This window comes from Rhineura floridana, chromosome 5 (assembly GCF_030035675.1).
Source record: "Rhineura floridana isolate rRhiFlo1 chromosome 5, rRhiFlo1.hap2, whole genome shotgun sequence".
NCBI lineage: Eukaryota > Metazoa > Chordata > Lepidosauria > Squamata > Rhineuridae > Rhineura > Rhineura floridana.
Window position 1 is genome coordinate 175811888 of NC_084484.1, and position 12695 is coordinate 175824582.

General features: G+C 44.6%; 1 protein-coding gene across 12 annotated transcripts in view; it reads left to right on the plus strand.

The window, feature by feature from the left end:
• The window catches only part of DLG2 (discs large MAGUK scaffold protein 2), a 1398326-nt gene that overhangs the window by 1127941 nt on the left and 257690 nt on the right, over window positions 1-12695 (plus strand). For 9 of the 12 annotated variants that reach the window (XM_061628927.1, XM_061628928.1, XM_061628929.1 and 6 more), the window contains one exon: window positions 9028-9130. In XM_061628927.1, coding sequence (XP_061484911.1) covers window positions 9028-9130 — 103 coding nt within the window. The other 3 variants (XM_061628937.1, XM_061628938.1, XM_061628940.1) reach the window with 3 other exon arrangements.

A 12695-nucleotide genomic window follows, 5' to 3' on the forward strand; every position in this document is an offset into this window, starting at 1 on the left:
TCTGGACTTAAATGTCTCATGGGGGACGGTCATTATTTTATTTATTATTTTTAGAGCATTTTTAGACCACCTTTTGGCCCAACACAAGCCCTCCCCCTAAAAACAATTAAATCATTAAACCATTTGACACATTTTGAACAACGTTTGAACAAAGATTAAGAGCAAAGATTAAAGATGTCTTGAGAGACAAAATAAAATGGTTATATTCATTAAATTAAACTAGAAGATCTGCAAAACCAGTGTACGAAATCGTAAGAGTCTGGGCAGATGGGCTTTTGTAACAGTGAAGGATAGCATCTCTCCCATTTCATGGGCATGTTTAGAGCCACAAACCGTGGCCACACAGCAAAGGATTGGAAGTAAATTCTTCCCCCTTGCTACATGAGTGTTAGGTATGAGAACCTGGCATGCACACTGTGGCCCCCTTGTCCAACATTCACCAAGTTATGCATGCCAAGCGTACTGTAACATGCTTTATGTGGGGCTGCTTTTCTGTCTGGTTTGGAAAGTTCAACTAGCGCAGAATGCAGCGGCCAGATTGCTTACTGCAACAGCTTATTGGCAACATGTTGCTCTGCTGCTGAGAGAGATGCACTGTCTGCCGTTTGGCTACCTGGCCATGTTCAAGGTGCTTGTGTTAATTCACAGTGTCCTAAACAACTTGCACCCAAAGTACCTTAAGAACCATCTGATTCCTTGCGCTCCACCTCAGTCATTGAAATCCTCTGATGGGGCACTTTTGGTGGTTCCCCACATGGCCCCCGAGGTTTGGTGTGGCAGGCCCTGCCTTGTGAAACCCCCTACCAGTAGAGGATTGGCTGGAACCATCCCTCCCTTCTTTCAGACGTCTTTTGAAAACTATTTTGTTTAGACAGGCCTTGGCAGTAGGAATTTTCTCTCCTTAACCAATCTATATTTATTGATCTTTTGAGGATGTTTTCATGGTTGCTTTTTGCTGATTTAGTTTGTATATGTTGCATTCCGCCTTGATTGCTTTTTATATATAAATGCATATTATAAATCAGGGATGGGAGTCACCCCCTGTCGATCTGCACCACCCTGCTCACCCCCATCAGCACGGTGAAGGAGGAGATAGGAGAGAAAGGGCCCTCTCCGGATGGAAGGATAGAGTGGTTGCCGCAGCAAGAGCCTACAGGAGCAAGGCCAGACCACAGAGGAGGAGGAAGAACAGGAAGAGGATGTGCCACCCCATGAGGCAAGCGACAGGCTACAGGCTGCAATGAGTGAATATCCCCTTAAGTCTGACCACCACCCCCAGGGACAAAATTAAGTGGATTTTTCACCCACCCTAGCCTGCAGCCTGCTGCTTGGTGTGACACATCCTCTTCCTGTTCCTCCTCTGTGGTCTGGCCTTGCTCCTGTAGGCTTTTGCTGGGGCAGCTGCTCTATCCTTTCACCCAGGGAGGACCCCTTCTCTCCTGTCTCCTCCTTCGCTGTGATGCCGGGGGTGAGCCGGGTGGAGAGGATTGGTGGTGGTGGTGGTGTGGAATCCCATCCCTATTGTTTGTTTGTTTCTTCCTTTCTTTCTTTGTTTATGGCTGGCTGGCTGGCTGGCAGGCACCCCCAAGGACACTTGCCCTCAAACCCAAAGTAATGGAAGGTGACTATAAAGAGTGAACTCAACCAAGCATTGCCTCAGGTGTTTAACCATTCCGTTCTTTAAAATTCCCTCACTTGCTGGAACTAAATGCCAAATAAACCATTGTCTGCACTTGCCACTCCTAAAAAGCCAGTTAGAACTGCCCAACAGTGTGAAGCAGGTGAAGAAGAGGAACTCCAGAGGCCAGTCAGGGTCTCCCAGAAAAAAACCCTCCTCAGCCACCAAAAGGTGACTAGCACAGCCCACACTGTACAGGGAGAGAGAGCACCTCAAAGAGCCAGCTGAAGAAGCCTGCCTCGCACCCCTTCCTGATTGGGCATGAAAGCCCCGTGCATTCAGAACAACCCATCCCCGGGAGAAACCACTTGAGGCTTCTCAGGTGTATGTGGCAAACTCACCCACACTTAAAAGTGGGAATGGCAAAGACAGCAGAGAGATTAAAACATCAGCATTCTAATTAAACATTATTGAAAGGCAGATGGAATGAAAACATTTTTTACTACTCAGCTAAAACTCGGGGATGGGGCTAGTTTTATATCTTTCAGAAGGGAATTCCACAACTAGGGAGCCACCACAGAGAAGGTCCTGTCTCAAAATTCCCACCAGCCAAACCTCTTAGGGAAGCAGCAGGCACTAAGTGAGGACAGCTGAGATGGGAGAACTGGGGAGAGGCACTTGATTGATACCAGGCCCCCTCTACAGAAGGAGCTTCCTGCCAGGGTGGTGTTACTGTCCTGTGACATATCCTGCCATCAGGACTAGGCCCCACTGAGAGCTGTAGCCATCAGTCTGAAAGGTTGCAGCTGGACAGGTCACTCCCCCAACCGGTGCCGGGAAGGAGAGGATGAAAGGCAGGCCTCCGGGGAGCGCAGGTTGTGTTGGCATGGGTCTGACTTCAGTGGGGGGGACACCAAAGGGAGTTTCTCTTTGAGGTGTTTCTGCAAGCACTTGCCCTCTTTTCATTAGTGTTATAGGGCAGGGTTGTGTGCCTGGGATTGTTTGTTTTCCTCTGAGGAATTTTCATGGACATTTCCAGAGTGAGAGGCTGGAGGTGATCTAGAGTGGTGTGTGAGAGAAAAATGTAGTTTCATACCCCTGGTGTGAGAGTCTAATCCAGCATGGAACTGTGCCCTTTCTGGGTGGGAAACTTGTGATTCCCTGCTATTGCTGAACATCATGAGTGCTCCTCACTGGTGGTGTTGCCTTTCCTTTGGGATTTGCCAAAATCAGAGCCTGATAGTTTTCTAAGAAAGCACTTGAGGTCTTTTATAAAATAAAATAAATTTTGTTGTTGTTCTATGCCTTCATGTCGATTTCAACTTACGGCGACCCTATGAATCAGTGGCCTCCAGTAGCATCTGTTATGAACCATCCTGTACAGTTCTTGTAAGTCCAGGTCTGTGGCTTCCTTTATGGAATCAATCCATCTCTTGTTTGGCCTTCCTCTTCTTCTACTCCCTTCTGGTTTTCCCAGCATTATTGTCTTTTCTAATGAATCATTTCTTGTCATTATGTGTCCAAAGTATGATAACCTCAGCTTCATCATTTTAGCTTCTAATGATAGTTCTGGTTTAATTTGTTCTAACACCCAATTATTTGTCTTTTTCACAGTCCATGGTATGCGCAAAGCTCTCCTCCAGCACCACATTTCAAATGAGTTGATTTTACTCTTATCCACCTTTTTCACTGTCCAGCTTTCACATCCATACATAGAGATCGGGAATATCATGGTCTGAACGATCCTGACTTTGGTGTTCAGTGATACATCTTTGCATTTGAGGACCTTTTCTAGTTAAAGCTGCCCTCCCCAGTCTTAGCCCTCTTTCTGCTATTTGGACATTATAACTTTTGCTGTTAACTGAAAAGAAATGATCCTGGCACCAACTCAGCATTTCCCAAGTTCATAAGGGAAATCTTTGGAAAATGTCCAGATCACTGTGCATGAATCTGTAATGAAAATTAATCCAAAGGCTTCATAAATATACACTTGAGGCATCCAACACCACATTTCAGATGAGCTGAGTTTTCTCTTATCCACTATTTTCACTGTCCAACTTTCACATCCATACATAGAGATCGGGAATACCATGGTCTGAATGATCCTGACTGGTGTTCAGTGATACATTTGCATTTGAGGACCTTTTCTAGTTTCTGTCATAGCTGCCCTCCCCCGTCCTAGCCTTCTTCTGATTTCTTGACTATTGTCTCCATATTGGTTAATGACTGTGCCGAGGTATTGATAATCCTTGACAAGCTCAATGTCCTCATTGTCAACTTTAAAGTTACATAAATCTTCTGTTGTCGTTACTTTAGTCTTCTTGACGTTCAGCTGTAGTCCTGCCTTTGTGCTTCCTCTTGAACTTTCAACAGCATTCGTTTCAAATCATTAGTGGTTAAAATAAAATAGGGCATCTGATTGTCAATGGTGAGTATATAGTTGTGTGTTTTATTTTTAAAAAAGTCTCCCCCCTCCAGTTATGTAATTATATATATGTTGTTGTTGCTACAATCTTGAGCCAAGTGGAGAGGACAGTTATGTAATCTAATAAGTAAATATGTCAGAACTATAGAGATGCCCTGAAGATAAAGATCTTTAAAAACAAACAATCCCCAGAGTGCACAATATGTGTTGTATGTTTCACCTTTTAAGGCTGACAAGCCAGGCATCGCTGCAGAAGAATGAAGAGGCAGCGAGGATGAAACCCCTGCAGCGATTGTGGGATATTTTTCAGGGTTGTGGATATTCTTTGCTAGAACAATTTAATGGAAATTCTGGGCAACGGGAGGCTGAGATCTGTATTTCTCAGTTTGTTTCCTGCCATCCCAAACCATTTTAATTGCCTGTTGCATCATGTGAAGGATAAAAGGGCCATTGCTCCTGAGCCCTAAGTCACATTCTGTATGTTTTCAGCATTTGTGTAAAATCTGACTTGGCTTTCACTGCAGTGATGGACAACCTATGGGTATCCAAATTAGGGTTGCCAGGTTAAATCCCTGAGACTGATCCTGTATCTTTAGGAGAAGAGAAAGTCAGCCAAGTGCAGGTGTTCTTGCAACCCTGTAATGGGAAAAACCACAAGGTGGAATTTTCCCTCCCGCCTGCACAACTTTTAAAGATACAAAAGACCTCTTGGAGGCTGGGCCTGGCAACCAAAAGGTCTTTTGTATCTTTAAAAGTTGTGCAGGGGGAAGGAAGAATTCCACCTTGTGATTTTTCCTGTTACAGGGTTGCAAGAACACCTGCACTTGGCTGACTTTCTTTTCTCCTAAAGATACAGGATCAGTCTCAAGGATTTAACCTGGCAACCCTAATCCAAATCAATTGGTCTCCAGCTCCCATCAGCCCCAGCCAGTATGGTCAAAGGCCAGGGAAGATGGGGAGTCTCAGCCCAGCAGCAACTTCTGGAGGGACGCAGGTTATCCCTTCCCTGCCTTCAATGAGATGGTATACCTGTGTCTGGGCTGTGCCACTTCAGACTTCTAATGGTGGGTCATGGGATTGAAAATCCCTCTGATGTCACATCTCCGCCAGAGGATTCCTCATCAGAGGAGGGCCTTGGACACCCAGGCATTGCACCAAGCCCTGGATCAGGCTCAACCTGGAGGTGAGGAGCCAGGATCCTTAGACAAGGACGAGGAGGGGCTGTCCGCTGCAAGGGTGAGTTCAGACTCTGACATTGAATCTGAATGAGTCCCACAACTACAGGAGAGGCAGCACCTCAAACTCCAGGCAGAAACCCAACCTATCTGGAGGTTGCCCTACTGCAGGCAAAGACTGCTCAGGAGTCAGGGTCTCCTCAGGAGTAAGACTCTCCTCTCAAGGAGACTTCTGGATGATGGTGGCTGATAGGAGTCAGGTGGGTTTATGATGTGGTCCCAGCAGCACCAGCTCAAAACCCCCAGTACCTGAACTGGAAGACCTGCTGGAACAATGTTTTTGTACCAGCACTGTGTGGCCAATCTGACTGACAGGCTGTTCTGAACATGATCTCAGACTCCCCCTGCTTGTTGATAGACCAACTTGAACACAGCCTCAGACATCCCTGACCTTACGTCTTGTCTGATCCCTTTTTCCAGGCCCTGATTACATGATCCCTGACCTTGGAGTGGTCCAGGCTACCATTTTTCCTTTTGCCTATGTTGGGGTTACCCCTGGCAGGTACCCTGATCATTCAAGAACCTGGTGAGACCAAGACATCCATATACAAAAATTGCCTACATAGCATGCTGGGAAGAAGGATAGTCTGGAAACCTTCAGCTGTGCAGTCTGAAATGGGACAGCCCATAAACCTCAGTGAGGACTAGGCCCATGTGAAGTCCTAAATGTAATATAGGTGATCTTGTCAATTGTTCATTGGTTGTGTGCTTTTAATTAATTATAATTTTTTTTGGTCCTAAAAAAATAAAATAGGGAGGTGTTGAAAATGAAAGCCCCTCTCATTTGACTTCTAAGAACATAAGAACATAAGAGGAGCTTGCTGGATCAGGCCAGTGGCCCATCTAGTCCAGCATCCTGTTCTCACAGTGGCCAACCAGGTGCCTGGAGGAAGCCCGCAAGCAGGACCTGAGTGCAAGAACACTCTCCCCTCCTGAGGCTTCCGGCAACTGGTTTTCAGAAGCATGCTGCCTCTGACTAGGGTGGCACAGCACAGCTGTCACGGCTAGTAGCCATTGATAGCCCTGTCCTCCATGAATTTGTCTAATCTTCTTTTAAAGCCATCCAAGCTGGTGGCCATTACCGCATCTTGTGGGAGCAAATTCCATAGTTTAACTATGCGCTGAGTAAAGAAGTACTTCCTTTTGTCTGTCCTAAATCTTCCAACATTCAGCTTCTTTGAATGTCCACGAGTTCTAGTATTATGAGAGAGGGAGAAGAACTTTTCTCTATCCACTTTCTCAATGCCATGCATAATTTTATACACTTCTATCATGTCTCCTCTGACCCGCCTTTTCTCTAAACTAAAAAGCCCCAAATGCTGCAACCTTTCCTCGTAAGGGAGTCGCTCCATCCCCTTGATCATTCTGGTTGCCCTCCTCTGAACCTTCTCCAACTCTATAATATCCTTTTTGAGATGAGGCGACCAGAACTGTACACAGTATTCCAAATGCGGCCGCACCATAGATTTATACAATGGCATTATGATATCGGCTGTTTTATTTTCAGTACCTTTCCTAATTATCCCTAGCGTGGAATTTGCCTTTTTCACAGCTGCCGCACACTGGGTCGACATTTTCATCGTGCTGTCCACTACAACCCCGAGGTCTCTCTCCTGGTCGGTCACCGCCAGTTCAGACCCCATGAGCGTATATGTGAAATTCAGATTTTTTGCTCCAATATGCATAATTTTACACTTGTTTATATTGAATTGCATTTGCAATTTTCCCGCCCATTCACTCAGTTTGGAGAGGTCTTTTTGGAGCTCTTCGCAATCCCTTTTTGTTTTAACAACCCTGAACAATTTAGTGTCATCAGCAAACTTGGCCACTTCACTGCTCACTCCTAATTCCAGGTCATTAATGAACAAGTTGAAAAGTACAGGTCCCAATACCGATCCTTGAGGGACTCCACTTTCTACAGCCCTCCATTGGGAGAACTGTCCATTTATTCCTACTCTCTGCTTTCTGCTTCTTAACCAATTCCTTATCCACAAGAGGACCTCTCCTCTTATTCCATGACTGCTAAGCTTCCTCAGAAGTCTTTGGTGAGGTACCTTGTCAAACGCTTTTTGAAAGTCTAAGTACACTATGTCCACTGGATCACCTCTATCTATATGCTTGTTGACACTCTCAAAGAATTCTAATAGGTTACTGAGACAGGACTTTCTCCTGCAGAAGCCATGCTGGCTCTGCCTCAGCAAGGCTTGTTCTTCTATGTGCTTAGTTAATCTAGCTTTAATAATACTTTCTACCAGTTTTCCAGGGACAGAAGTTAACTGGCCTGTAATTTCTGGGATCCCCTCTGGATCCCTTTTTGAAGATTGGCGTTATATTTGCCACTTTCCAGTCCTCAGGCACGGAGGAGGACCCGAGGGACAAGTTACATATTTTAGTTAGCAGATCAGCAATTTCACCTTTGAGTTCTTTGAGAACTCTCAGGTGGATGCCATCCGGGCCCGGTGATTTGTCAGTTTTTATATTGTCCATTAAGCCTAGAACTTCCTCTCTCGTTACCACTATTTGTCTCAGTTCCTCAGAATCCCTTCCTGCAAATGTTAGTTCAGGTTCAGGGATCTGCCCTATATCTTCCACTGTGAAGACAGATGCAAAGAATTCATTTAGCTTCTCTGCAATCTCCTTATCGTTCTTTAGTACACCTTTGACTCCCTTATCATCCAAGGGTCCAATCGCCTCCCTAGATGGTCTCCTGCTTTGAATGTATTTATATATTTTTTTGTTGTTGGTTTTTATGTTCTTAGCAATGTGCTCCTCAAATTCTTTTTTAGCATCCCTTATTGTCTTGCATTTCTTTTGCCAGAGTTTGTGTTCTTTTTTATTTTCTTCATTTGGACAAGACTTCCATTTTCTGAAGGAAGACTTTTTGCCTCTAAGAGCTTCCTTGACTTTGCTCGTTAACCATGCTGGCATCTTCTTGGCCCTGGCGGTACCTTTTCTGATCTGCGGTATGCACTCCAGTTGAGCTTCTAATATAGTGTTTTTAAACAACTTCCAAGCATTTTCGAGTGATGTGGCCCTCTGGACTTTGTTTTTCAGCTTTCTTTTTACCATTCCCCTCATTTTTGTGAAGTTTCCTCTTTTGAAGTCAAATGTGACCGTGTTGGATTTTCTTGGCAATTGGCCATTGACATGTATGTTTAATTTAATAGCACTGTGGTCACTGCTCCCAATCGGTTCAACAACACTTACATCTCGCACCAGGTCCCGGTCCCCACTGAGGATTAAGTCCAGGGTTGCCGTCCCTCTGGTCGGTTCCATGACCAACTGGTCTAGGGAATAGTCATTTAGAATATCTAGAAACTTTGCTTCTTTGTCATGACTGGAACACATATGCAGCCAGTCTATGTCCGGGTAGTTGAAGTCACCCATTACTACCACATTTCCTAGTTTGGATGCTTCCTCAATTTCATATCTCATCTCAAGGTCTCCCTGAGCATTTTGATCAGGGGGACGATAGATCGTTCCCAGTATTAAGTCCCTCCTGGGGCATGGTATCACCACCCACAACGATTCTGTGGAGGAGTCTGCCTCTTTGGGGGTTTTGAGCTTGCTGGATTCCATGCCTTCTTTCACGTATAGAGCGACTCCGCCACCAATACGTCCTTCCCTGTCCTTCCGATATAGTTTATATCCAGGGATAACCGTATCCCACTGGTTTTCTCCATTCCACCAGGTCTCCAGGTCTTCTGAAATGCACTCATATTGCTTTGTATCTCCTCTTTCCCTTGCAGGTGAATGGAATCGATCTTCGTGGTGCTACACATGAACAGGCTGCTGCAGCACTCAAAGGGGCGGGCCAGACTGTGACCATTATAGCACAATACCAGCCAGAAGGTAGGTGGCCAAACTGCATGAACTGGAAGTACTCTTGTTGATGGAAATGTCCATTCTCCAAAGGTGAGCCTGCTGTGCACAATCAGTTTATTTATGAGTGGATATAAAACAATTTGAGTCTGAAAAGTTTCTGCCAAAATTGCAGCTCTCAGTTTTTTTCCATACTGCTGCTTGACTTTCATCAGAAACTTTCAGGACTTAACTATATTGTGAGCAACATGGAGTGGCTCCTTATCTCTCTGACCCCTATTCCTCATTGTGTTTAAAGTGAACCAGCATTGAACCAAAATGTATCAAGCACAATGATCCATAATCATATAGAGAAAGTAAGCTTGGGTGCCTGTGTTTGCCAGCACTTCGAAGGGGATAATCACTGTTGGGTAAAGCCTGTCTTGTCTCGTGTTTATACAAGTGAAGAGCTGAGCCTTCATTTCATCAGGAAGTCTAAATGCAGACTGGTTCCACTTCTGCAGATGGGTAGCAGCTGAGGAGACGCCCTGTGTTGAAGCACTACCAGCATTCTAAGTTGGGGAGCGCATTTTTAGGTGCTTTGGAAATGTTACATGATACTGATAAAATGATAATAGAGAAATCTTCTCTATATTTCTGATAAGTGCAGTGCTTTTTTTCCCCTGAAGTAACACTGCAAGGACACTTGCTCCCCAGGTTAGTGCTGAATGAAAATGGGTCCCACAAATACATTGCAACATTTGCAGGTGGGGAATTTTGATTTTCGCACATGTGGCAGTAATAGAGCATCTCTTGGTGCCTATCATTTCCCCTTGAATCCCCCATTAACAGCAGCAAACTGTCACCGATAGACAGAGACCCCTATGCCAGCATTCCTTTGATGGTAAGCTACTCCACCCCAATTTTGAAGGGAAAGTTCAACTTTTAACTCATCAGCGCCAATACTAACACATGCAAGAGCAGGAATGATCCACCTGCAAAGGATTCCGCCTGCTCAGGTCATGCTTCCTCATTGGAAGGAGGCAAGGCCAGATCACTGACTTGCACAGGGACATCAGTGGCAACCCCTTCCGTGGGCAGGTGATTCTGTTGCATCTTTGCCCTGGGAGTGTTTGAATAATGCAGTTGCATCCCGACTGGAACTTGTGGCTCCAAGTGTTGTTGGGCTACAACTCCCATCAGCCCTGACCACTGACATTGCTGTGCTACATGGGTTGAGAGGGAACGAGGTATGTGCCCAGAATGTGCGGAATCTTGCTACCAAGAAACCTGGTAGGCTAAAACTGCAAACAGAATTTTGATTGTCTTGTCTTTGAGATTGCCACAATTGCGTGTCTCAAACAAAGGTTGGTGTACCTTTCTTTCTCTTCCCACTCAACGTTTGGATCTGTGTAAACATCACAGTAGATAGAGTTTGTATCTTGGAGAGGGTGTTGGTGACATCCCCGCTAAACTTATGACTATTGATTTTTATGCATTGTGGTGGTGCACATACACACTGCAAATGATTTGCTTCTCACACTTCAGAACATGTTAATTTGTATACGGTGCCACATTACCTAACTCCAAGCGAATGTCTGCCAGTTTTAGAAGCTTTAATTTTTTCATAGCTAGTGTTTAATATTTTACAGGTTGCTATTTTGTACAAATTGATGCATTTGTCAGACGATGCTGTTTGTCTTGTTAAATATTTATGGTGGCCCTCATTTGGTCATATTGGCCTCTTGCTGTTTATGGTTTATGTCAGAGATGATGAATTGTATATCTGCAAATTATTCACATGTAAGTTGTAATGCCGTAGGGCAAAACAAGAATTGGATATAATGAGCGAAATAAATATGGATTTATCATTTCACCCTGTAGAGTATAACAGACATATATCAAGAAAATTGTACAGATAAAAAAGCTCAATGAAATGAACATGAAACTATATGCCTTCATCTCCAATGCAACATACAATGTTTTTGAAAAAAGATAGTGTCCTGTGCTAGCAAGGATTAGCCCCTGCCAGTCTGGAGGAGCAGGTTAGGTCACTATCTGAAATAAACAGTCAAAGGATGAGACGATGATAGTATGCACTAAAAGGTTACAGCCTCCAAGAGTGCTCAGACCAAGTGGTGGGGGTTAGCTGAGCCTTTGTGTAGTTCATGAATTCAGGCAACTGTCCCAGGCCCTGCCCCCTTGCTGGCGGATAAAGATTTTTAATAGGGCAGCTTTTTGCCTGGAGCCTGACACTCCATTATCTGTTATCAGGAATGCTGCTATGCTGCCGTGGTGGGCCAGTTAGGCATGCATCCCTTGGGGAGGGAAAGGGCGCTCATCCTTGCAGATTCAAGTGACTGTTGGTAGTCTGGGTCGTGACAAAGAGTTAGTGGAACACTCTGACTAAGAGACCGTGTTATGGACAAGGCAGTCCCTGTTGCCTCTCCTGTGATCTCCCTACATGACCTTAGGCAAGCATCCCATCTCAGCCTCAGTATCTTAATTACAGTATGGGGATTGGTACAGTGAACGACATCACAGGTTTGTTCTACAGGCTGTAAGTTAACCTCTGTGAAACATCCTATACTTTCTAAAGCACAATATAAATGCTGCTTTTTCATCATCATAAAAAAAAAGGATCCATGTGAACTTTTGCTTCTCATTTTGTAACAAAAGGTACTCAGTGATAAAACTGTTGCCTTATGTAATTCACTGTGCTGTGATGTTAAGATGACCTGCTGGTGTTAGTTAAATGGGGACTTAACCGTTCTACAAACTTGTTCAACATTTATGAATCCACATTATATGGAACTGGCGGGAGGGGGATTACACGCCGCCTTGACTCCTAACATGCAATTGTCCTATATCTGTTGTTAAACTATACACATAACAGTGTAATGACGATAAATACAGTAATTTGCATATGTGTTCATGGATATGCAACAAAAGCATATTTAGGAAAGCTAGGCTTATATCATAGAAAAATCTGGTTCTTTGGCGGGCCAGGAAGGCAAGAGACGCAAGTGGGAGATGGAGAAAAATCTTCAAGAGAGTTAAAGGTAATTTAAAACAAAAACAAAAAAACCAGGAGGCAGGTGAGGAAAAGTGCATCCTCTTTTTGGGTGGTAGCGTTGCACTGGAAATACCACACACACACACTGTTTAGAGTGAGCTGCTGCCCTGTAAGAAGGTAGAATATCTCCCAGACAGGGCAGTGGGGGGGGGGTGAAGAAAAGTTGTCTTTCCAGTGTGACATTGTTGGGGGCAGGAATATGAAATGCAGGGATTCTGAGCTTCCTGCTCATGCATGGCAAGGCAATGTCCAAAGCTGCACTCAATCAGCGGTCTATATACACCCACTGTGCTGCACTGCAGTATTGCTGCCGCGGTTCCAGCCCAGCAACACTTCCTAGGAGAGAGGGGGAGAGGAACTCCATTCAATCAAGTTTCACCACCTGTAAATCTGCCAAGTGAACCAATTAGCGCCTTATTTTCACAGCATGCATGACTGAGAGATGTGGATTAGTTTCCAGCTCTGATTAGGGAGACCAATCGACAAAGCAACGTTAGAAATGTTGCATTTGCCATGATCATTTAATTTGTTATCTGTGTT